Raw genomic sequence first — 16,857 nt, forward strand, 5'->3', positions numbered from 1 at the left:
CATGTCTCTCTCTTCCTGTCTGTCTGTCCCTATCTGTCCCTCTCTCTGTCACACACACACACACACACAATGTTTTTTGGAGGTTGCATAAGCAGGCAAGAAACGATCTCTGATCAAGAGAGGGGTAGGTGTGTGCAGGGGCTGTGGCAGTAACAGCATAGACTCTTCCCACCCAAACGCTGAGCCCTGCTAGGAAAGAAAAGAAACACCTGCCCTTCCCATGCACAGAATATGTTCTCTCCACACTCAGAAGAGACAGAAAAGGGGGGGTATAAAATGCACGGCTTGCCCAGCACAACTGCGCAGGGCTGCACTGCACAACTCTAGAGGGTGCTCTCTCAGCCTGAACATGAACGGCTCCCCCTGGAGTTGAGAGCCCACAGCCTGAACAACCCTACCAGGCAGCCATAAGCACAGTGACCCAGAGTACAAGCTTTGGAGCCCAACAAACCTGGGGTCTCTTTCCAATTCTAATGCCAGAGTGTATAACCTGAGGCAGGCCGTTTCACCTCCCTAAGCCTCAGTTTCCCCGCAAGAGGACCACATTCTCCATCCCTGGTGCCTAGTTCAGTGCCTGGTGTCCAGTGGTTCTCCATCAATACATGTGAAACAAATGTAAAAAGTGAGCCTTATAATGTGGTGGTGAGGCGTACGTGAATTAACATATGCAAGGTTTTTACATAAAGTAAAACCAGCCCACGGTAGAATAAGCACTAAACAGTAAAATAAGCACTAAACAGGTATCTACAACAAAGGACAAACTGAGATGTTGAGATCGTCAGGGCAGAAAGGTGCATGCTGGGAAGGAATTATGTTTAAATTAAAAAATAATCATAAGCTATTGAGAGAAGGAAAACAAAAATAAAGCCATCTGGCTCAACAGAACTTCGGTAAAGTGGGCACAATTCTTGAAGAGTACATTGAGATAAAGCTTGGGAGTACATTTGGAACCCATAAAAAAAAAAAAAGAAAAGGGAAATGGAATCTATTTTGTTATCTCCAGTCGTAGGTCAGGGAAGGGCAAGAAGGGTGGATAACTTCAGCGGATCCTAAGAACCGTACTGGCATGAGATACTGACATGAGCGCTGCACCACGCAAGGAGGGGGAAGTCTGGGTTCCCTGCTGGCATGGGGGTGGGGGGACAGCCGAGGGGACCTGTGTTCCTTCCTCCCCACAGTGCCTACTTCCTCGTGGAACTGTGGTTCTGACACAGTGGTGACAGCTCTTAGCCCTTATCCAAGTCGCCCAATGGAGCAGGCCACCCTAAACCGAAAGCATCGAGCCTGGACAGGCTGCAGTCACCTCCCCGGGGCCTGGCCCCGGGGCTCTGCTGCTCACCTCCCGGCAGGAAGTGGCCGTGCAGTCCTGCCCTCCAGAGATGGCCGAGATAGCGACAGCCAGCGGCAGCAACAGCACATTCCGGGGCGGAGGGGGGGAAGGAGGGAGGGAGGGGCCACTGAGCCCCCAAGTGAGGTCATCCCAGTCAGCAGTTAGAAGAGCAGGCATTTCTCACACTTGCTAATGAGCTTGACGCTCGTGCAACATAAACAGGAAGTGGGAGCTCTCCAAAGCGACCTGGAGGAAATCCACTCCCAGTTCGGGCAACGTGCGAAGCCCGGGTCTCCAGGTTGTCAAGGTCACCGCCAATTCAGAGCGCACCCGCCAGACCCACCATCACGCACACGCACACGCACACGCTCACAAACCCGGGGTCCGTCTGCGCCCAGCCTGGCAGTGACCCCCTTTTGTCAGCCCTTCTTCCCACAGCCAGGTCACCGGGCGGCGGGGTGACTGACCCCGGGCGATGGGAAAAGCTGACAGTCATCTCTCAACTCCCCGGCGGGCGGCGGGGCAGCGCAGAGGTCAGTGAAATCCCCGCGGGGCCTTATTTTAGTCATGAATTTCCACTGGCTCCCTCCTCCGGCTGCATCAGCCAGGCTCACGCCGCGGCCTTGGCCTTTCAGCTGTCTCCCTGCTCCAGGCTGAGCGAGAAGGTCACCGAGACCGGACTTCTCCGGGGGAGGTGGCGGGGTGGGGTGGGGGGGACGGCAGGCATCTGGGGCGCGCGCGTGGAATCCTTTCTGCCCTCGGCTTCTCCCCCTCCTCCTCTCCCCAGGCATCTCAGTTCGTAGGAAATAAAATTAAAAAACAAAACCACAAAACCGCAAAAAAAAAAAAAAAAAAAAAAAGCATATATATCTTTTTCTCTGCCAGCCAGTGGCCCCGATATAATTTTCCCAGGCTGTTTTCCCCTCGTTGCCCAATCTATCTGTCCTCCTCCCAGAGGTTCCTGTAAATTCGGGGCAGAGTCTATGTTTGGTGTCCCCACAACGGACACAGCGCCTGGCACAGGGGAGGGGACTCGGCGATGCATGTGGATTGAATAAGTGCTACGATTCACGGAGCCGGGCAGAGACTTCTCTCGTCCCTCTCCCCCGCCCCGCCCCACCCCCGGCCCTCCTGCCCTGCGCGCAGACCTCACACAGCGCCGCCAAATTCCTGGCAGGCGCGGAGATGGCCGACCCGGCGGGCACACCGCGTCCCGGGTCTCAGTCCCCCGGCGGCGCACAGGGCCGTACACAGGGCTGGCGGCGCTGCGGCCCGAGCCCCGGCCACGTGAAGCGTCCCGCCCCGGCCGCTGCAGGGCAAGCGTCGCCGCCGCGGTTGTGTAACGCCGCAGCCGGAGGGGAGGCGACCCGGGCGCCCTGCTCCCGAGGGGGCAGAGGAGGGAGGGAACTAGGGCGCCGCGCCCGGTATCTCTCCACGCTTGACTAGCGAAGTGGGGGTGGGGGAGTACCGGGCCACCCAGGGGGGTGGGCACGTGGGCGCCCTTGGCCTGTAGACTGTGCCCGCCATCTGAGCTCCGGGCAGCTGTGGCCGCCGCGCACACCCTCGGCGGTCAGGTGCGCGCAGCGTGCTCGCCGGCGGCCTGGGCTGCCCCTGCGCTTGGCCGCCAGCCCGCTTCCCATGGGGTGACATCCGCCCCGCCCCTCGGGCCCTCCCCCGGCGGGCGATTCCTGGACGCTGGGCCGCGGGCTGGGGGCTGGGAAACCGGGACGGGAAGAAACCCCAGCCTCTGGGGAAGGCAGGGGGCCCGGCGACTCCCTCTGCTGCGCGCCGGTTCCCGCGAGCGGCCGGGCGGGGGAGGAGGAAGCGGGCTGGAGCGAGCGAGGGGATATTCCTCTCCCGGCTTGAGTCAGACGCTGGCGGATCCGTCCTCCCCCGTCCCCTCCCAGGAGACGGGAACTTACTTCATTTCCCTGGGGCAGGTTCGCCCACGTTACCACCCACCCCCCGGCTCCCCTGGCAGTCTCCGCGCCCCCCAGCCGGCTGGGCAGGACCAGGCCGTGCTACCACCCCCTCTTCGGGGAAAGGCATCCGCACCGCAGACACCTGGGGACCGGGGCTGGGGGTAGGGTGGGGGTGGGGGCCCCTCGCAGCCGCCAGAGCGTTGTCCAACACGTGAGACTCATGTGATGAAGCCGGGGGAGGGCGGGCAGGTCGCTCCTTCCCTCCCCGGCAGCGGCCAGACGTGCCTGGAGTCACAGGGTAGAACACGTAGCTCCAACCCACCCACTCGCTCCCATTTAACCCAGCCCGCAGCCTCTCCATTACTCCGCGGCTTGTCCCCCGGCCCCCGCCCTGCCCGCCCCCCCGCACTGCCTCCCGCCTCTCTGCCCGCCCCACTTCTCATTCACTTGGCTCGCACGGCGCAGAAGGCACAGGGAGCACACACCGCCAGGCTGTGCGCAGAGCCGGAGCCAGAGGCCGCGGAGATACCATGCACGCCCCCAACTGAAGCAGCAGCACCTCGTCGCCGCAGCTCCGGCAGCCCATCGGATTTCAGGGAGCTCAGACCCAGAGGGAACCCTGCAGAAAGAGCTCCGAGGACCCCTCCAGAACAGTCTTCACCCGACGCTCTTCTGCAGACAGGAGCGCACAGTGGCCCCGGCTCGCGGTGCCATGGAGCGGATCCCCAGCGCGCAGCCACCCCCCGCCTGCCTGCCCAAGGCGCCAGGACTGGAGCCCGGAGACCTATCAGGGTAAGTGGGCACTCCTGACCCCTCAAGCCTCAACTTCAGCCCTGTATTGCCCTTCGCCCTCGACTTAGAGCAGTTCTGGGCGCATCGGGGGTTCTGCAGCTGGGGCGCACGCAAACTCACGACCCTTCTTGGCCCCTCTCCCTGCAGGATGGATTTTGCCCACATGTACCAAGTATACAAGTCGAGACGGGGAATAAAGCGGAGCGAAGACAGCAAGGTAAGAGCCCCGCTCGCCCCCTGGGAACTCCAGCCCTTAGCACGCGTTGAGTTTCCAAGAAAAGTTTTCTCACTCTGAGGCTGAAGGGGGTATGCACGGTATGGACCCGGCGCCTCCACCGAGTGGCTTGGAGAGGAAGGGGCAGGTGGTGGTGGTTCTGGGTGTGACTCTGCAGCACTCCCCCGACTCTCCTCGCGCGCGGGGTGGGGAGTAGGGGGCTTCGCACCCCCTTCCTCCCGCGCCCACTGCCTCCCGTGCACCTTGCAGGAAACCTACAAACTGCCGCACCGGCTCATCGAGAAAAAGAGACGTGACCGGATTAACGAGTGCATCGCCCAACTGAAGGATCTCCTACCCGAACATCTCAAACTTACAGTAAGTGAGAAGCTGGCGGCGCTCCAAGCCGGCTCCCCTGCCCAAAGGGCGGGCGGGGGTCACTCGCCGCCTGCAGGCCCCGCAGGGAACTGCAGAGCAGAGGGCTGGGTCCCAGTCGGGGTGGCTGTTTGGGGGTACAGCCTCGTCCTCGGTGCTGAGATTTTCTGGCAGCCTCATGCAAATGAGGTGAGAACCACTTGGACTTCTCCAAGTGGTCTCCAACACCAGCTGTCTCTCCTTTTCCTGAGTTTTAGACTTTCCCTTCTGGTGATTCTCAGGGCTCTGGAGTTTTCCTGCCTTGCATAAACCAACCAAAACTCAGATTGTATTTACCCCTTTTTCTCCTTTCCTTTTTTTTTTTTTTTTTTTAAATAAGAAGATTTGTTTTGGTATGGGATTTTTATGTCCTGTCCTTTCTTGGCAGTAGCCAGCAGCTTACTAGCTGGCAGCCTTTGGTTGGGAAAAGCAGCAACAACAACAACAACAAAAAGATAGATAGTATTTGGGGAGGAAGCAAAAAGCCTGGGTGAGCTGGGAGTTATGAAAGGGTGTCAGGAAAGAAACAGGGAAAGCCGCTTGGCTGCCAGACACAGAAGTCCCTCCTCGGTTGACACCACTGCAGAGAAATGTTAACTCTGGTTCCCGGGAGGAAGGAAGGTCAGCAGCGGAAAAACGTATCTGTCAGAGCTTTTTCCTAAGGTAGCGGCTGCTTCCAGAAGGCCGCCGAAAATAGGTGGCACTCCTTTCTAATTCTTTCATCAGAAATGTGTATGTATTTTTTTAAAAAACGGATACACTTGAAATTACATTTAGCCAATCAGGCAAGGGTATCTCCTTTTTTTTTTTTTTTTTTCCTTTAGAGACGTTTCTCATGGCTAGTCAGTGTCCCCGGCGGTGGGACCTGTCTGAGCTCACTGCTGACAGAGGTTCTTTTGATTCCAGACTTTGGGTCACTTGGAGAAAGCAGTGGTGCTTGAGCTCACCTTGAAGCACGTGAAAGCACTGACAAACCTCATTGACCAGCAGCAGCAGAAAATCATGGCCCTGCAGAGCGGTCTGCAAGCCGGTGAGTGCCTGCGTCTGGCCAGCCTCTCGGGCGAGTTCTGGCCCCAGCAGAGAGCCTGTGGGCTCAGCATCTGCTGCGAGAAACATGCCTGTCAGGAAAGGCTGGTGCGCAGACGTGGGGGGAGATGCCGTTTTATTGTTCCTCAAAGGTCAGACTTTTCATGCGGAATGCTGCTGGGTTGCCACCTGGCAGGGATACCTATTAAGTCAGATGATAAAATCCTTCTGTGGCATTTTGGCTTAAGAGTTTCTAAATTCTGGGAGTTCCCCACACCCCCCCCCCTTTATAAAATGCCAAGGCACCTGTAATTTGCATCATGGGTGTTTTGCTGTCGGTCTTCTTAGCCCTCTGTCATTGGAGAAGAAAGGATGGGTATGCCCCTGTGTTTTCCTGTTTCTCTGCTGCTTCCTCATGGCTCAGTGTGTGGTATGATCCTGGCAGGATGACAGCAGGAGTTTTTCCTGCATTTCATGTGGTTCCCTGAATAGCCACTAGGTATCTCGGTGAATTGCGTAACTAACAGAAACCAGTGGAGTTTCATCATTCGTTTCTACTCACTTCCAGAGAATCACACTCACCTTCAAACCCCGTCTCACTGCTTCCCGATAATTACTGTGCAGACGGGGGAGACGTTCTCCTGCCTACTCCCTCATTCCATCCCTCTCTGCCATCCCTGCCATGGCTAAGTGGGCAGAGAATCCCAAAAGCCGGGCATGTGCTTCTGCCAGGTTCCTTCCCTCCCTGAAAACAGAAAGCTGATCACACCTAATTCCTCGGGGGGTCGTGGGTTGAGGACACAGGAAAGGCTTAGAATCAGCCTCTCCATTGAAAGATGACAGCGTGACCGTCATGGGTATTGAAAATGAGATTATACTTTAGGTGACATTGTTCCTTCACTCCTTCTCTCGTTTAATGACCATCTGGCCTCTGTCCGTCTTTGCTACAGTGAGACTGGTGTTCTGTTAACTGACTCTTTGGCTCCTACACATACTAGGATGTCCGTGGCTGTGTCACTTAGAGTGAAAACCCAGGGACAGCCTATGCATTCAACCAGGGAGGAAATGGGTCATCTCTATTTGTGGTCTATTTCTGTGAGGGGACATGATGCAGCCATTATAGTCATTTTCTCTCCGGAGGGTAGGATGATGGCGGGTTTTTATTTTATCCCTTATACCTGTCAGTGCGATCCACATTTTCTCTGATCGTATATAACTTTTGGAGTCAGGAGCGCCCATGCGCACGCACGCATTCAGGGAAAGGGGAAGCTCTTGGCCTTCGGAGCGCTGGTGTCCGGGTAAGCCTCGGGGACGTCCTGAAATTCCTCCCTTTGCCTCTGTGTTGATCCAGGTGAGCTGTCGGGGAGAAACATGGAAGCCGGTCAGGAGATGTTCTGCTCGGGTTTCCAGACCTGCGCCCGGGAGGTGCTGCAGTACCTAGCCAAGCACGAGAACACGCGGGACCTGAAGTCCTCACAGCTCGTCACCCACCTGCACCGGGTGGTCTCGGAGCTGCTGCAGGGCGGTACCTCCAGGAAGATGTCAGACCCAGCTCCCAAAGCCGGGGACTTCAAGGAGAAACCCGGCTCCCTGGCCAAAGGCTCTGAAGGCCCTGGGAAGAACTGTGTGCCCGTCATTCAGCGGACTTTCGCGCACTCTAGCGGGGAGCAGAGCGGCAGCGACACAGACACCGACAGCGGCTACGGGGGCGAGTCGGAGAAGGGCGACCCGCGCGGCGGCGGTGGTGGTGGTGGCGGCGAGCAGCCGTACCTCAAGGGCGGCGACCATGGACACAGGTTCGCCGCGGGAGAACGGATCGGGGCTATCAAGCAAGAATCCGAAGAACCCCCCACGAAAAAGAGAAGGATGCAGCTCTCAGATGACGAAGGCCGCTTCCCGAGCAGCGACCTGATCGGCTCGTCGTTCCTGGGCCCCCACCCGCACCAGCCCCCCTTCTGCCTGCCCTTCTATCTGATCCCGCCCTCGGCCACCGCCTACCTGCCCATGCTGGAGAAGTGCTGGTACCCCACCTCTGTGCCCGTGTTGTACCAGGGCCTCAACGCCTCCGCCGCCGCCCTCTCCAGCTTCATGAACCCAGACAAGATCTCGGGCCCCTTGCTCATGCCCCAGAGACTCCCTTCTCCCATGCCGCCCCATCCGGCCATCGACTCCTCCGCCCTGCTCCAAGCCCTGAAGCAGATCCCCCCTTTAAACTTAGAAACCAAAGACTAAACTCTTTCAGGGATCCTGCTGCTTTGCTTCCCACTCTCCCTTCTTCTAAAAAAAAAAAAAAGAAAAAGAAAAAAGAAAGAAAGAGAGAAAAAAGCATTTGTGAGTGTGGCGAGATTGTCCCGGGGCGTGTGCCGAGGTCGTCTGGGGCGCGGAGAGCAGCGTTGGGGTGTGCGTGCGTGTGTGCCGCGTGTTGGTTCGGGACACGAAAGCTCCTTGGGCCTAGGGAAGACATGAGGGGTGCCTGCCATCAGGAGATTTCGGGGGATTGTAGCAGAGCTCTGGGCTCCTTTCCCCGCCCAGAGAATAACCCCCTCTGATACGAATCAGCTGGATTTTCAAAAGCTTCAAAGTCTTGGTCTGTGAGTCAGTCTTCCCTTTGGGAGCCGGGTCTGTGGCTTTGAGAAAAAGGTACTTTCAAAAGAGGGCTTTCCATAATGCAGTTCCCAGCCAGCTCTCCTGACCCCACCCTACTCCCTTGTATTGTCGCCTTCGTGACTCACCGCACACGCACACGGGGAGCCGGCGGCCGGCCCGAGCTCTCTGCGGCGCCCTGAGGTAGCAGACACTGGCACGGCATGGCAGCGGGTTTGGGGAGATTTCCGCAGGTCTGCTCCCCACCCCTGCCTCGATGAACAAAGAGAATGTAGTTCCCTCCTCGGGCTTTCTTCAGGCTTCCTTTTGTAGTGATTAGCTTACAGAGGGACTACAAAGGGCCCCCACTGGACAAGCCCAGCTGCCAGGAGGTGAGGGAGAAGTGTCCCCCCACCCCAGCCCACCCCATCCCAGCCCCCAGGGCCTCGGGGACCGGTTTCTAGGTGAGACCTAGAAACAGTCTTGCTGTCCAGGGAACCCGACCAGGTTCTGAGAGAGAGACAGACGCCTCAGTTCCCAGCGCCACTCTATGTGCATCATGCTGAGCAACAAATTGCTACCTTCAACCAGCAAAGCTCTAGACAGCTTTGGCTTCCATCCTGCAAGCTCCTCCTGACCAAGCTCAGCCTCTGCAAGGCCTGCCCAAGCCTCTTAACACGGTCCTTTCTGCAAGCTAACTCCCCTCGCCCCACGGCAGATGGAGTGTCCTTATTGCGGAGAAGGATTCTGTCTCCTTCAAAGAAGTTTTATTTTCGGTCCAGAGTCCTTGTTATCCGACTCGTCCAGCCAGCCCTGCACCAGCTTTCCAAACGGCACTATGCTTGATCGCAGATCGTGTTTTAACTCTTTTTCCCTGTTTTCTTTTTATTATTATTATTTTGGTATAAAGTTGTTGCCTTTGTTTGTAAAACTGTTATAAATATATATTATATAAATATATGAAAAAGGAAACTGTTTCAGATGTTTATTTGTATAATTACTTGATCTACAAAAGTGAGGGGGGGGGAAATGAATGTATTCCTGTTTTTGAAGAGAAGAATAATTTTTTTTTTCTCTAGGGAGAGGTACAATGTTTCTATTTTGGAGCCTTCCTGAAGGTGTGAAATTGTAAATATTTTTATCTATGAGTCGATGTTAAGTAGTTGTTCTAAAGTCCTTAATAAAATAATCCTTTTCCTGTGGAAGAGAAAGATGGTCTCCCATGTTGTTGTTGTTTTTTTTTTAAATAACAACCGTGAGAGGTGGCTGTCTCCTGCCCTCCCCTCGTGTCTGAAGGCAGCGCCTCGGTGCCATGCCCCTCTGCCTGTCCCCAGTGCTGTCTTCAGTCAGACAGAATGAGTTCAGTCAATTTAGTCAGTAAATATTTAAGGTTTTCCGGTTTTGTTTTTTTTTTTAACCCTTGCAAGCGGTTTACAATCACCCTGTACCTCCTGGCATCATTAAAAGGAAAACAGACACCCTCCCTCACCCCTACCCTTCTGCCTTGCTCATCACGGCTTTTCGCACTTGACAGAAAATCAAAGAGTGCAATCGTGGGCCTCTGCGTCTGGGGAACTCGGTGGAGGGGTGAGAAAAGATTTCACAGACTATTATGCAATGGTAATTGAGGCTGGGATAACAGCTCTTGGCCAAGGCAGTCGAAATTTTTCGAGTACAGCAAGGTCTAATGGATCGGCCATATCCTGTCTTATTGCTGCTGAAGGCAACATCCCATAATTATTTTCTACATCCTTCCTGGACTTCCTCTCCATGGGTGTGTTTGTGCGTGAGTGGGTATATCAGTGTTCCTTCGTCAAGTGCTCTTATGAAAAAGAAAAAATTCCATGGGAAAAGAAGTGGGAAATGACCGGGTCGGAGACTTGTGCCTCGCCCGTCCCCCTTCCCAGAGGTGTCCCTATGTTTCCTGATGGACCGTACCTGGCTCGCCGTGCTCCAGACCCCGCGGCATCCCAGACTTTCAGAACCTTCTGTTTGGATCCCATGCGGGGAAGCTGCCCCAGGTCCATGGGTAGCAATCAGCCAGGCAAAGGTACCACCTGCCTGTCATGCCTGTTGGCTTCCAATGTCACCTTGCCTGTCTCCTGTGAGCCGGCAGCAGGCGACAGTGAACATTGCCTGGCCTGTGTGAGGTTCAGAGCTCAGGGCCTGAAAGGTTATGATTGTCCCCAGGCCGCACGGGGTGTCCTGGAAGGAGCCCTGGACCAGGAGGCTGGAGATAAACTGGTGTCTGTCACCTCCCGTGGTGACACCCCTACTTTTGACTAGGTAAAGTAAGGATTCTGAGCCCTCTCGTATGTCGGAGGGCAGGCACATGGCACATTCTTTAAGTCCCTCCTTCTCCCAGCCCCGTGGGGCCTGGGCTTCCAGCTCTCTCGCCGATAAGCCCCTGCATTCCTCTGTGAATTGCTAGACCTTATTTTTGGAGGGGGGAGGCTGGAAGCCTGAACAAGTCAAGCTTATCCTGGGGCTGGAGCTCAGGGTGGAAACCGAGAGCAAGCCCAGTTTGCATGCCTCTCTCCTGGGCCGTGACTCAGGACTCGCTGTGGGGTCAAAAGGAAGTGGTTGGGGCAACCATTAAAAAAAGTTTTGAGGGTTCAACACATAGTCAACTGAGACCTCCTGGCGTCTGCCCGGCCAAGCACCCCTCAACAGCCAGCCAGCTGCCCCTCGGCCTCCTTGCAGCTTCTGCTTTGCCCTTGACCTTCCTCTAGCTGAGTGGCAGCAGGTTCCAAGTGGCTCAGAGGGAGCCGGGGACAAAGAGGACCTCTGTTTAAAAAGGGGTGTGTGAGTGTGCAGGGGTGAAGCACTGGTTTGGGGCCCGGGAGAGGTGGCAGGAGGCAGGGGAGCGGAGGTCGGGGATCTGGCCGCGTTCAGACAGGGCGTGACCCTCCGGGCCTGCCGGGATGGTCTCACCCAGCGCTGACCTGCCTCGCCTGTTGACACAACGTCACGTTTCCGACTGCAGCCCTTTCATGTGCGGCCCGCGGCTAAATGCGGCTGCCGGTTCCTGGAAGCAGACGTGCCTGGCATCGCGTCAGCAGAAACCTGATCCCGGGGGAAGCTGGGCACGGCTGCGGGATCACTCGGCCCCCAGAATAGGGCCTGGCAGCGGCGCCGGGCAGCACCCGCTTGCGCCCAGCAGCAGGGAGCCCGAGCAGGCGCTGCCCGCAGGGGTGGGGTCAGGAGCTGGATTTAGGCAGGGCGTGGGACAAAGGCCTAATTAACGAGGAGCTAGAAGCTTCCCACGGGTCAGTGCTCATTACTGAAGCCTAACAACCTACAAGGACCATGATGGCTCCTGTTACAATTCACACTGTGTAGATAAATGAAAGCAGACTCAGAGAGGGGAGGTGATTTACCCAAGATCACACAGCCTTCGAGTCCCTGAACCCTTTGTGGGGTGGTGAGTATGTGGCATTGTAGCCCTTCTTAATAGGATCCAAGCTGAAGGCTTTCACAGAGTCTGGTCAATAATGGTAACAATAATAATAATAGGACGATCCAACCACTGTGACTACTGATGACAAACGCATGCGCCCGACCGGGATCCACCCAGCACGCCCACCAGAGGCCATGCTCTGCCCACCAGGGGGCGATGCTCTGCCCCTCCGGGGCGTCGCTCTGTTGCGACCAGAGCCACTCTAGCGCCTGGGGCAGAGGCCAAGGAGCCATCCCCAGCGCCCGGGCCATCTCTGCTCCAATGGAGCCTTGGCTGCGGGAGGGGAAGAGAGAGACAGAGAGGAAGGAGAGGGGGAGGGGTGGAGAAGCAGATGGGCGCTTCTCCTGTGTGCCCTGGCCGGGAATCGAACCCGGGACTTCTGCACGCCAGGCTGATGCCCTACCACTGAGCCAACCAGCCAGGGCCTAAATTGGAATTTAAACCTAGGCAATTTGGTTCTGGAGTCTATGTGCTTAACTACAAAACAACACTGCTCTTCTCATTAAATAATAGTCATAGTAATGATGATGATGATGATGAAAGTAGCAATAATTGCAACTGTTACTACCATACTTTTCCGATGCCAGGCACTGTTAAGCACCTTGTGTGAATTATCACTACTGACTATATAGCAGCTGTGAAGGGTAGCTAGCCATCTGCCCATTTCCCAGATGAGAAGGCTGGAGCTCAGAGAGGGATACCTGGTCTGAGGTCACGCACAAGGCCAGGATGGGGCCATGCCTTCGCTTCTAAAATGAGCTGTGGTGACGTTGGGCTTGAACATGCATTATCTCATTTAGTCCTCAAAATAGCCCTGCAGTGCGCCGATGAGATAACTAAAGCTCAGAATAAAATCCTTTGCCCAATTCTTTATTTGTTTCCTTACAAAGGGTCCCACCTTCCAGCCCACAGTCAAAGATGGGCCCTTTCTCTAACTATAGAACTAACCCCCCAGGACCACGCGGGGCAGATGAGGGGTGGGGGTGGGGGGAGAGCTCTGGGTTTGCCGTGCTGAGAACTGCAATCTGAGGCGGAGGAAATTCCATATCAAAGTGCCTGGGGGGTGGGGGGGTACTGCTTTCTACACATCTCTCCTATGGTTAGGACAGGAGCAGGGAGAGGGGCTTGGGGCAGGGGCGCAGGGACTGGGCGGGCGGGGGGGGGGGGAGGCTGTTCTAATGGGGGGCGGGGGGGGCAGAGGGGGAAGGCAGGTTCCCGGCTGGAGGGAACTGGGCCAGCTGGGAGGCCAGGCCCTGCGGCTCCAGTCCTTCCTGGGGTCCCTCGGCCCACCCACACCCTGGCCCACCCACACCAGCTTTGGCCTTGTCCCCGGTCCTGGCTGGTGAGGGGTAAGCAGGAGGCCGCCTGGCTCGGTGGAGCAGGGCCCAGTGTCTCAGGTTTGAGCTTGACAGGCGGCCAGGTTTCTCCTCGGGGGGGCCCCGCCCCCCCCCCGGGTCCCACCACCAGGCTCACAGAGACAGAGTGTGTTTCAGCTCCCAAGTGGTTTCATATAAATACTATGTGTTAACAGGATCGGCGTGTTCTCCCGAGACCCAGAGGTCCCCGAGGTGCCACGTGGTATGGGGGGCGGGGTGGGGAGGCTCCGGGCTTCTCGCCCCCCTCGGCTGGAGCACCTTCCTTTTTCTCGGCCCTGTGCACTGTGAGGGTGCGTCTGAACAAGAGTTCCATTGCTATAACCCGTCACGCACGAACGGGCTTGGAGGGCACCGACCTACAGCCAGCCCCTTCCTCAGGCGCGGCCTGCCACCTCACCTGCCTCTGTCTCCAGGACCCAGAGGGAGGCTGAGGCCACTCAAAGCCACCACCCCCCTGTTTATCCCAAGCCATCTGTTTGGCCCTGACTGCCACAGCCAAACATGAGCCGGGTGAAGCCTCTCCCATTGGCTGAGGAAGCCACGGACATGCTTGTCTCGCGGCCCCTGGCCAGCCAGCCTTGTGATGTGGCTGGATTCGGGCCCAGGGGTTCCTTCTGCTATAGACGGCGCCCCTCCCTTCCTGGAGGAATCGTCGCAAAGACAGCTAGGTGAGGTATCAGAGATGATTCAGCAGGCTGCCAGGTAGGGGGGTCAGCCTGAGGCCGAGGCCACAGCCATGGGGACAGCCGGTCTCGGCTCCACCCACGTCCCAGGCCTCTTTCCCCACCCGCCACCCACCTTGGAGAGGGGGGGAAAGGGAAGACCTTTGTGCTTCTTTATTTGTTTGTTGGAAGAGCAAATGCATGTTTTGAAATCACATCATGGATGGTAGATGGAGGTAGGAGTTACGCAGGGTGTCTGGGGAATTCAAGTGGGGGAGGGGAGAGAAAAGTATTCCTTTCCAGAAAAAAAAAAAAAGAGTATGTTTTGTAAAGTTTTCATGAAAATATCTAATGTTTTTGTATCTTTTTTTTTTTTTTTTACTAGGGAGAATCTAACACTACCACAGTAGACAGAAACAACAACAAAGAAAAAGAACCCAAGGGGCAGAGGGTTTGAACAGACATTTCTCTAAAGAAGATACACAGATGGCCGAGAAGCACACAGAAAGATGCTCATCAGCCTCCGTCGTCAGGGAAGTGCACAAGGAAACCACAGCGGGGCACCACCTCGCGCCCGCCCGCTAGCGCGGCTGCGATACAGCAGAGACTGAACAGCAAGGAAGCGTTGTCGAGGACCCGGCGAACCTGGAACCTTCAGCACTGCGGGTGGGGATGTCCGCTGGCTCAGCTGCTTGTGGAAGACGGTGCGGAGGTGCCTCGAACGTCGGACGGCCTCTCCCACTAACCCAGCAATTCCACGCCTAGGTCCGTGCCCAGAGGAATGGGAGAACAGGGGCCCGTCACGAGCACACCTACAGGCGAGCGCATCACAGCGCTGTGGCCACGGAAGGAAACAGAGAGATGGTCACCAGCAAGCAGATGAATGGGAAAAGCAAAATGTGCTCAGTCCAGACAATAGGCTAAAGAAGACACAAAGTATCAATACGTGCTCCCACTGGGGCCAAACTCGAAAACATGGTACCCGGTAGAAGAAGAAGCCACAAAAAAAAGTCCTCACACTCCCGGCAGTGGGATTGCTAAGTCAGCCGCGTGAGCGTCTGTCATTCCCCGAGGGCTGTCACCAGACTGTTATCCGCCAGGCTGTGATGGTTACTATTCCTTCAGCAATCCAGGAGAGCTGCCCGGCTGGGAGGCAGTTCGCAAGAGTTGTCGGAAGTCTTGGAACATGTGCACCTTAGAGCGAGGGAGTCCACCTCCAGGAGTCAGGCTAAGGGGCTTATCGATCTGGTTTGCAATGATAAAGCTACAAGGATGGTCGTCTCGGTGTCATTCTTAGTCAACACAAATAAATAAATAAATAAATAAATAAATAAAATTTAAAAAGCTCAAAAGTGGGCCTGGAAGAGACTAGTTGAGTAATTTATGGTGCATGTTAATGCTAGACTGCCAAATAGTCCCAGTTATGCCGGGAAATACAGTGTGTCCGTAAAGTCATGGTGCACTTTTGACCGGTCACAGGAAAGCAACAAAAGACAATAGAAATGTGAAATCTGCACCAAATAAGGAGCTCTGTAGGGGATAAAGGGAGGCGCGAGGAGAAACCAAGCATGTATATATATATATACCAGGCTCTGCTGAGTGCTGGACTAGGCGCTCCCCACGCCTTATCTTGTGGAATTTCCCTTTTATACGTACAGAAATTGAGACTCAGCGAGATCGAGTGACTTGCCCAAGGTCACACAGCAAGCAGGCGGCACAGCCAGGATTTAAACTGACGTGTGTGACTTAGCGCCTTGCTGAAGAGCCGGGGATGTCAACATGGGCAAAGGAAGGAAGAGGATCTGGAGAACCCACTGGAGACAAACTCTGCACCCCGGGCATGGTGCTGACTCACCCAGTGGGCAGACGGAAGGTGCTCAGGACACTAGGAGAGAAGGCCCCGCCCCCTCCCGTCCCCCTCAAAGTGCAAACTAACTTCTTTCTTTCTTTCTTTCTTTCTTTCTTTCTTTCTTTCTTTCTTTCTTTCTTTCTTTTTTTAATGTATTGATTTTAGAGAGAGAAGAAGGGAGAGACGGAGAGGGAGAAAGACAGAATCATCCATCTGTCCCAGTGTGTATTGTAACCGGGGATCGAACCGGCAACCTCTGCAAATCAGGACGCTGCTCTAACCAACTGAGCTATCCTGCCAGGGTGGAAACGAGTCTCTTTTTGGTGGCTCCAAGGAAAGCATTAAGATCACCTCATGAAGAAAATCACGACCTTACTGGGTCTTCTCTACATTCAAGCTTAGTGTCATTTTCTGTTTGCATTTCCTAGGGGGGGGGGGGGGACCAGAACATTCATGACTGGGGTCATTAGGCTTATCTACCCCTCGGCCCTGGCCTGTCTACACCTTCCCCAGCCCCTGCTGTGCCCCCAGAGTCTGAGGGGAGAGAGGATAGGGCCCCCGTCCCACCACACCCACAGCTTCCGTCACAGCTCCCCTGGCTGTGTGTGGGTGTTTCCCGGGGCAGGGCCTGGGGCTGACCCGGGGCTTCTCCCAGACCAGCCCTCAGACGAGGCCCTCACTGTCCAGGCATGTTCCAGGTCACCAGCTCACGTCCCAGCCAGCCCAGGCCTGTTGCAATGAGTCAGCCTTTCACTGGGAAAGCGTGGTGGCTGGCCTGCAAGTCACTTTTTCCAGCTCAGCCCTGGTTCTGGCCCTGCTGTGGGGAGGCCTGCATTTCTCCCTTTGAGATTTGCTGCCCAGGAGGAGTTCCCAAGAGGTCCTGGGAAGCATGGGGGCAGGAACTTGGAGAGGGGGCAGGCTGACTGGCTTCAGCTGAGCCGAAGAAGGTTCCTGAATGTGTCCACCTGGTCTCCCCAACACTAAATCTGTATCCTCTCCGCAGGTGAGCTCAGGACAGCTTGGCAGGAGGGGCGTCTCCAGTGAGGCCCACCCTGTGGCCTTTCACAGGCCCGGGCCGGGCTGGCACGGCCCCCTCCCGGGGGCCCAGAGCTTGGGGCCCACTTGGCCCCCTTCCAAGTAGAGTGCGTTCCTGAAAACTGATGCTCCCTGGAGCGCTGTCACCTTCGGTGAACCTGCCCCTCCCCCCAGCTCGATGCCCGAGGTCCGAT

At 56.1% G+C, this 16,857-nt stretch overlaps 1 protein-coding gene across 2 annotated transcripts; it reads left to right on the forward strand.

Annotated features, from left to right (window-relative positions):
• Positions 1-1,624: 1,624 nt before the first annotated feature.
• Positions 1,625-9,499, forward strand: BHLHE40 (basic helix-loop-helix family member e40). Of its 2 annotated transcripts, XM_066244669.1 has the most exons (6): positions 1,625-1,863; positions 3,718-4,044; positions 4,192-4,261; positions 4,529-4,636; positions 5,579-5,702; positions 7,050-9,499. In XM_066244669.1, the coding sequence occupies exons 2-6, from the start codon at positions 3,965-3,967 to the stop codon at positions 7,928-7,930; spliced, it is 1,263 nt and encodes a 420-aa protein (XP_066100766.1). In that variant the 5' UTR covers positions 1,625-1,863; positions 3,718-3,964; the 3' UTR covers positions 7,931-9,499. The 2 variants fall into 2 exon arrangements, with proteins under 2 accessions (XP_066100766.1, XP_066100765.1); XM_066244668.1 differs by lacking the exon at positions 1,625-1,863 and having other exon boundaries at positions 3,640-4,044.
• Positions 9,500-16,857: the final 7,358 nt, after the last annotated feature.

This window comes from Saccopteryx bilineata, chromosome 10 (genome assembly GCF_036850765.1).
Source record: "Saccopteryx bilineata isolate mSacBil1 chromosome 10, mSacBil1_pri_phased_curated, whole genome shotgun sequence".
Lineage (NCBI taxonomy): Eukaryota > Metazoa > Chordata > Mammalia > Chiroptera > Emballonuridae > Saccopteryx > Saccopteryx bilineata.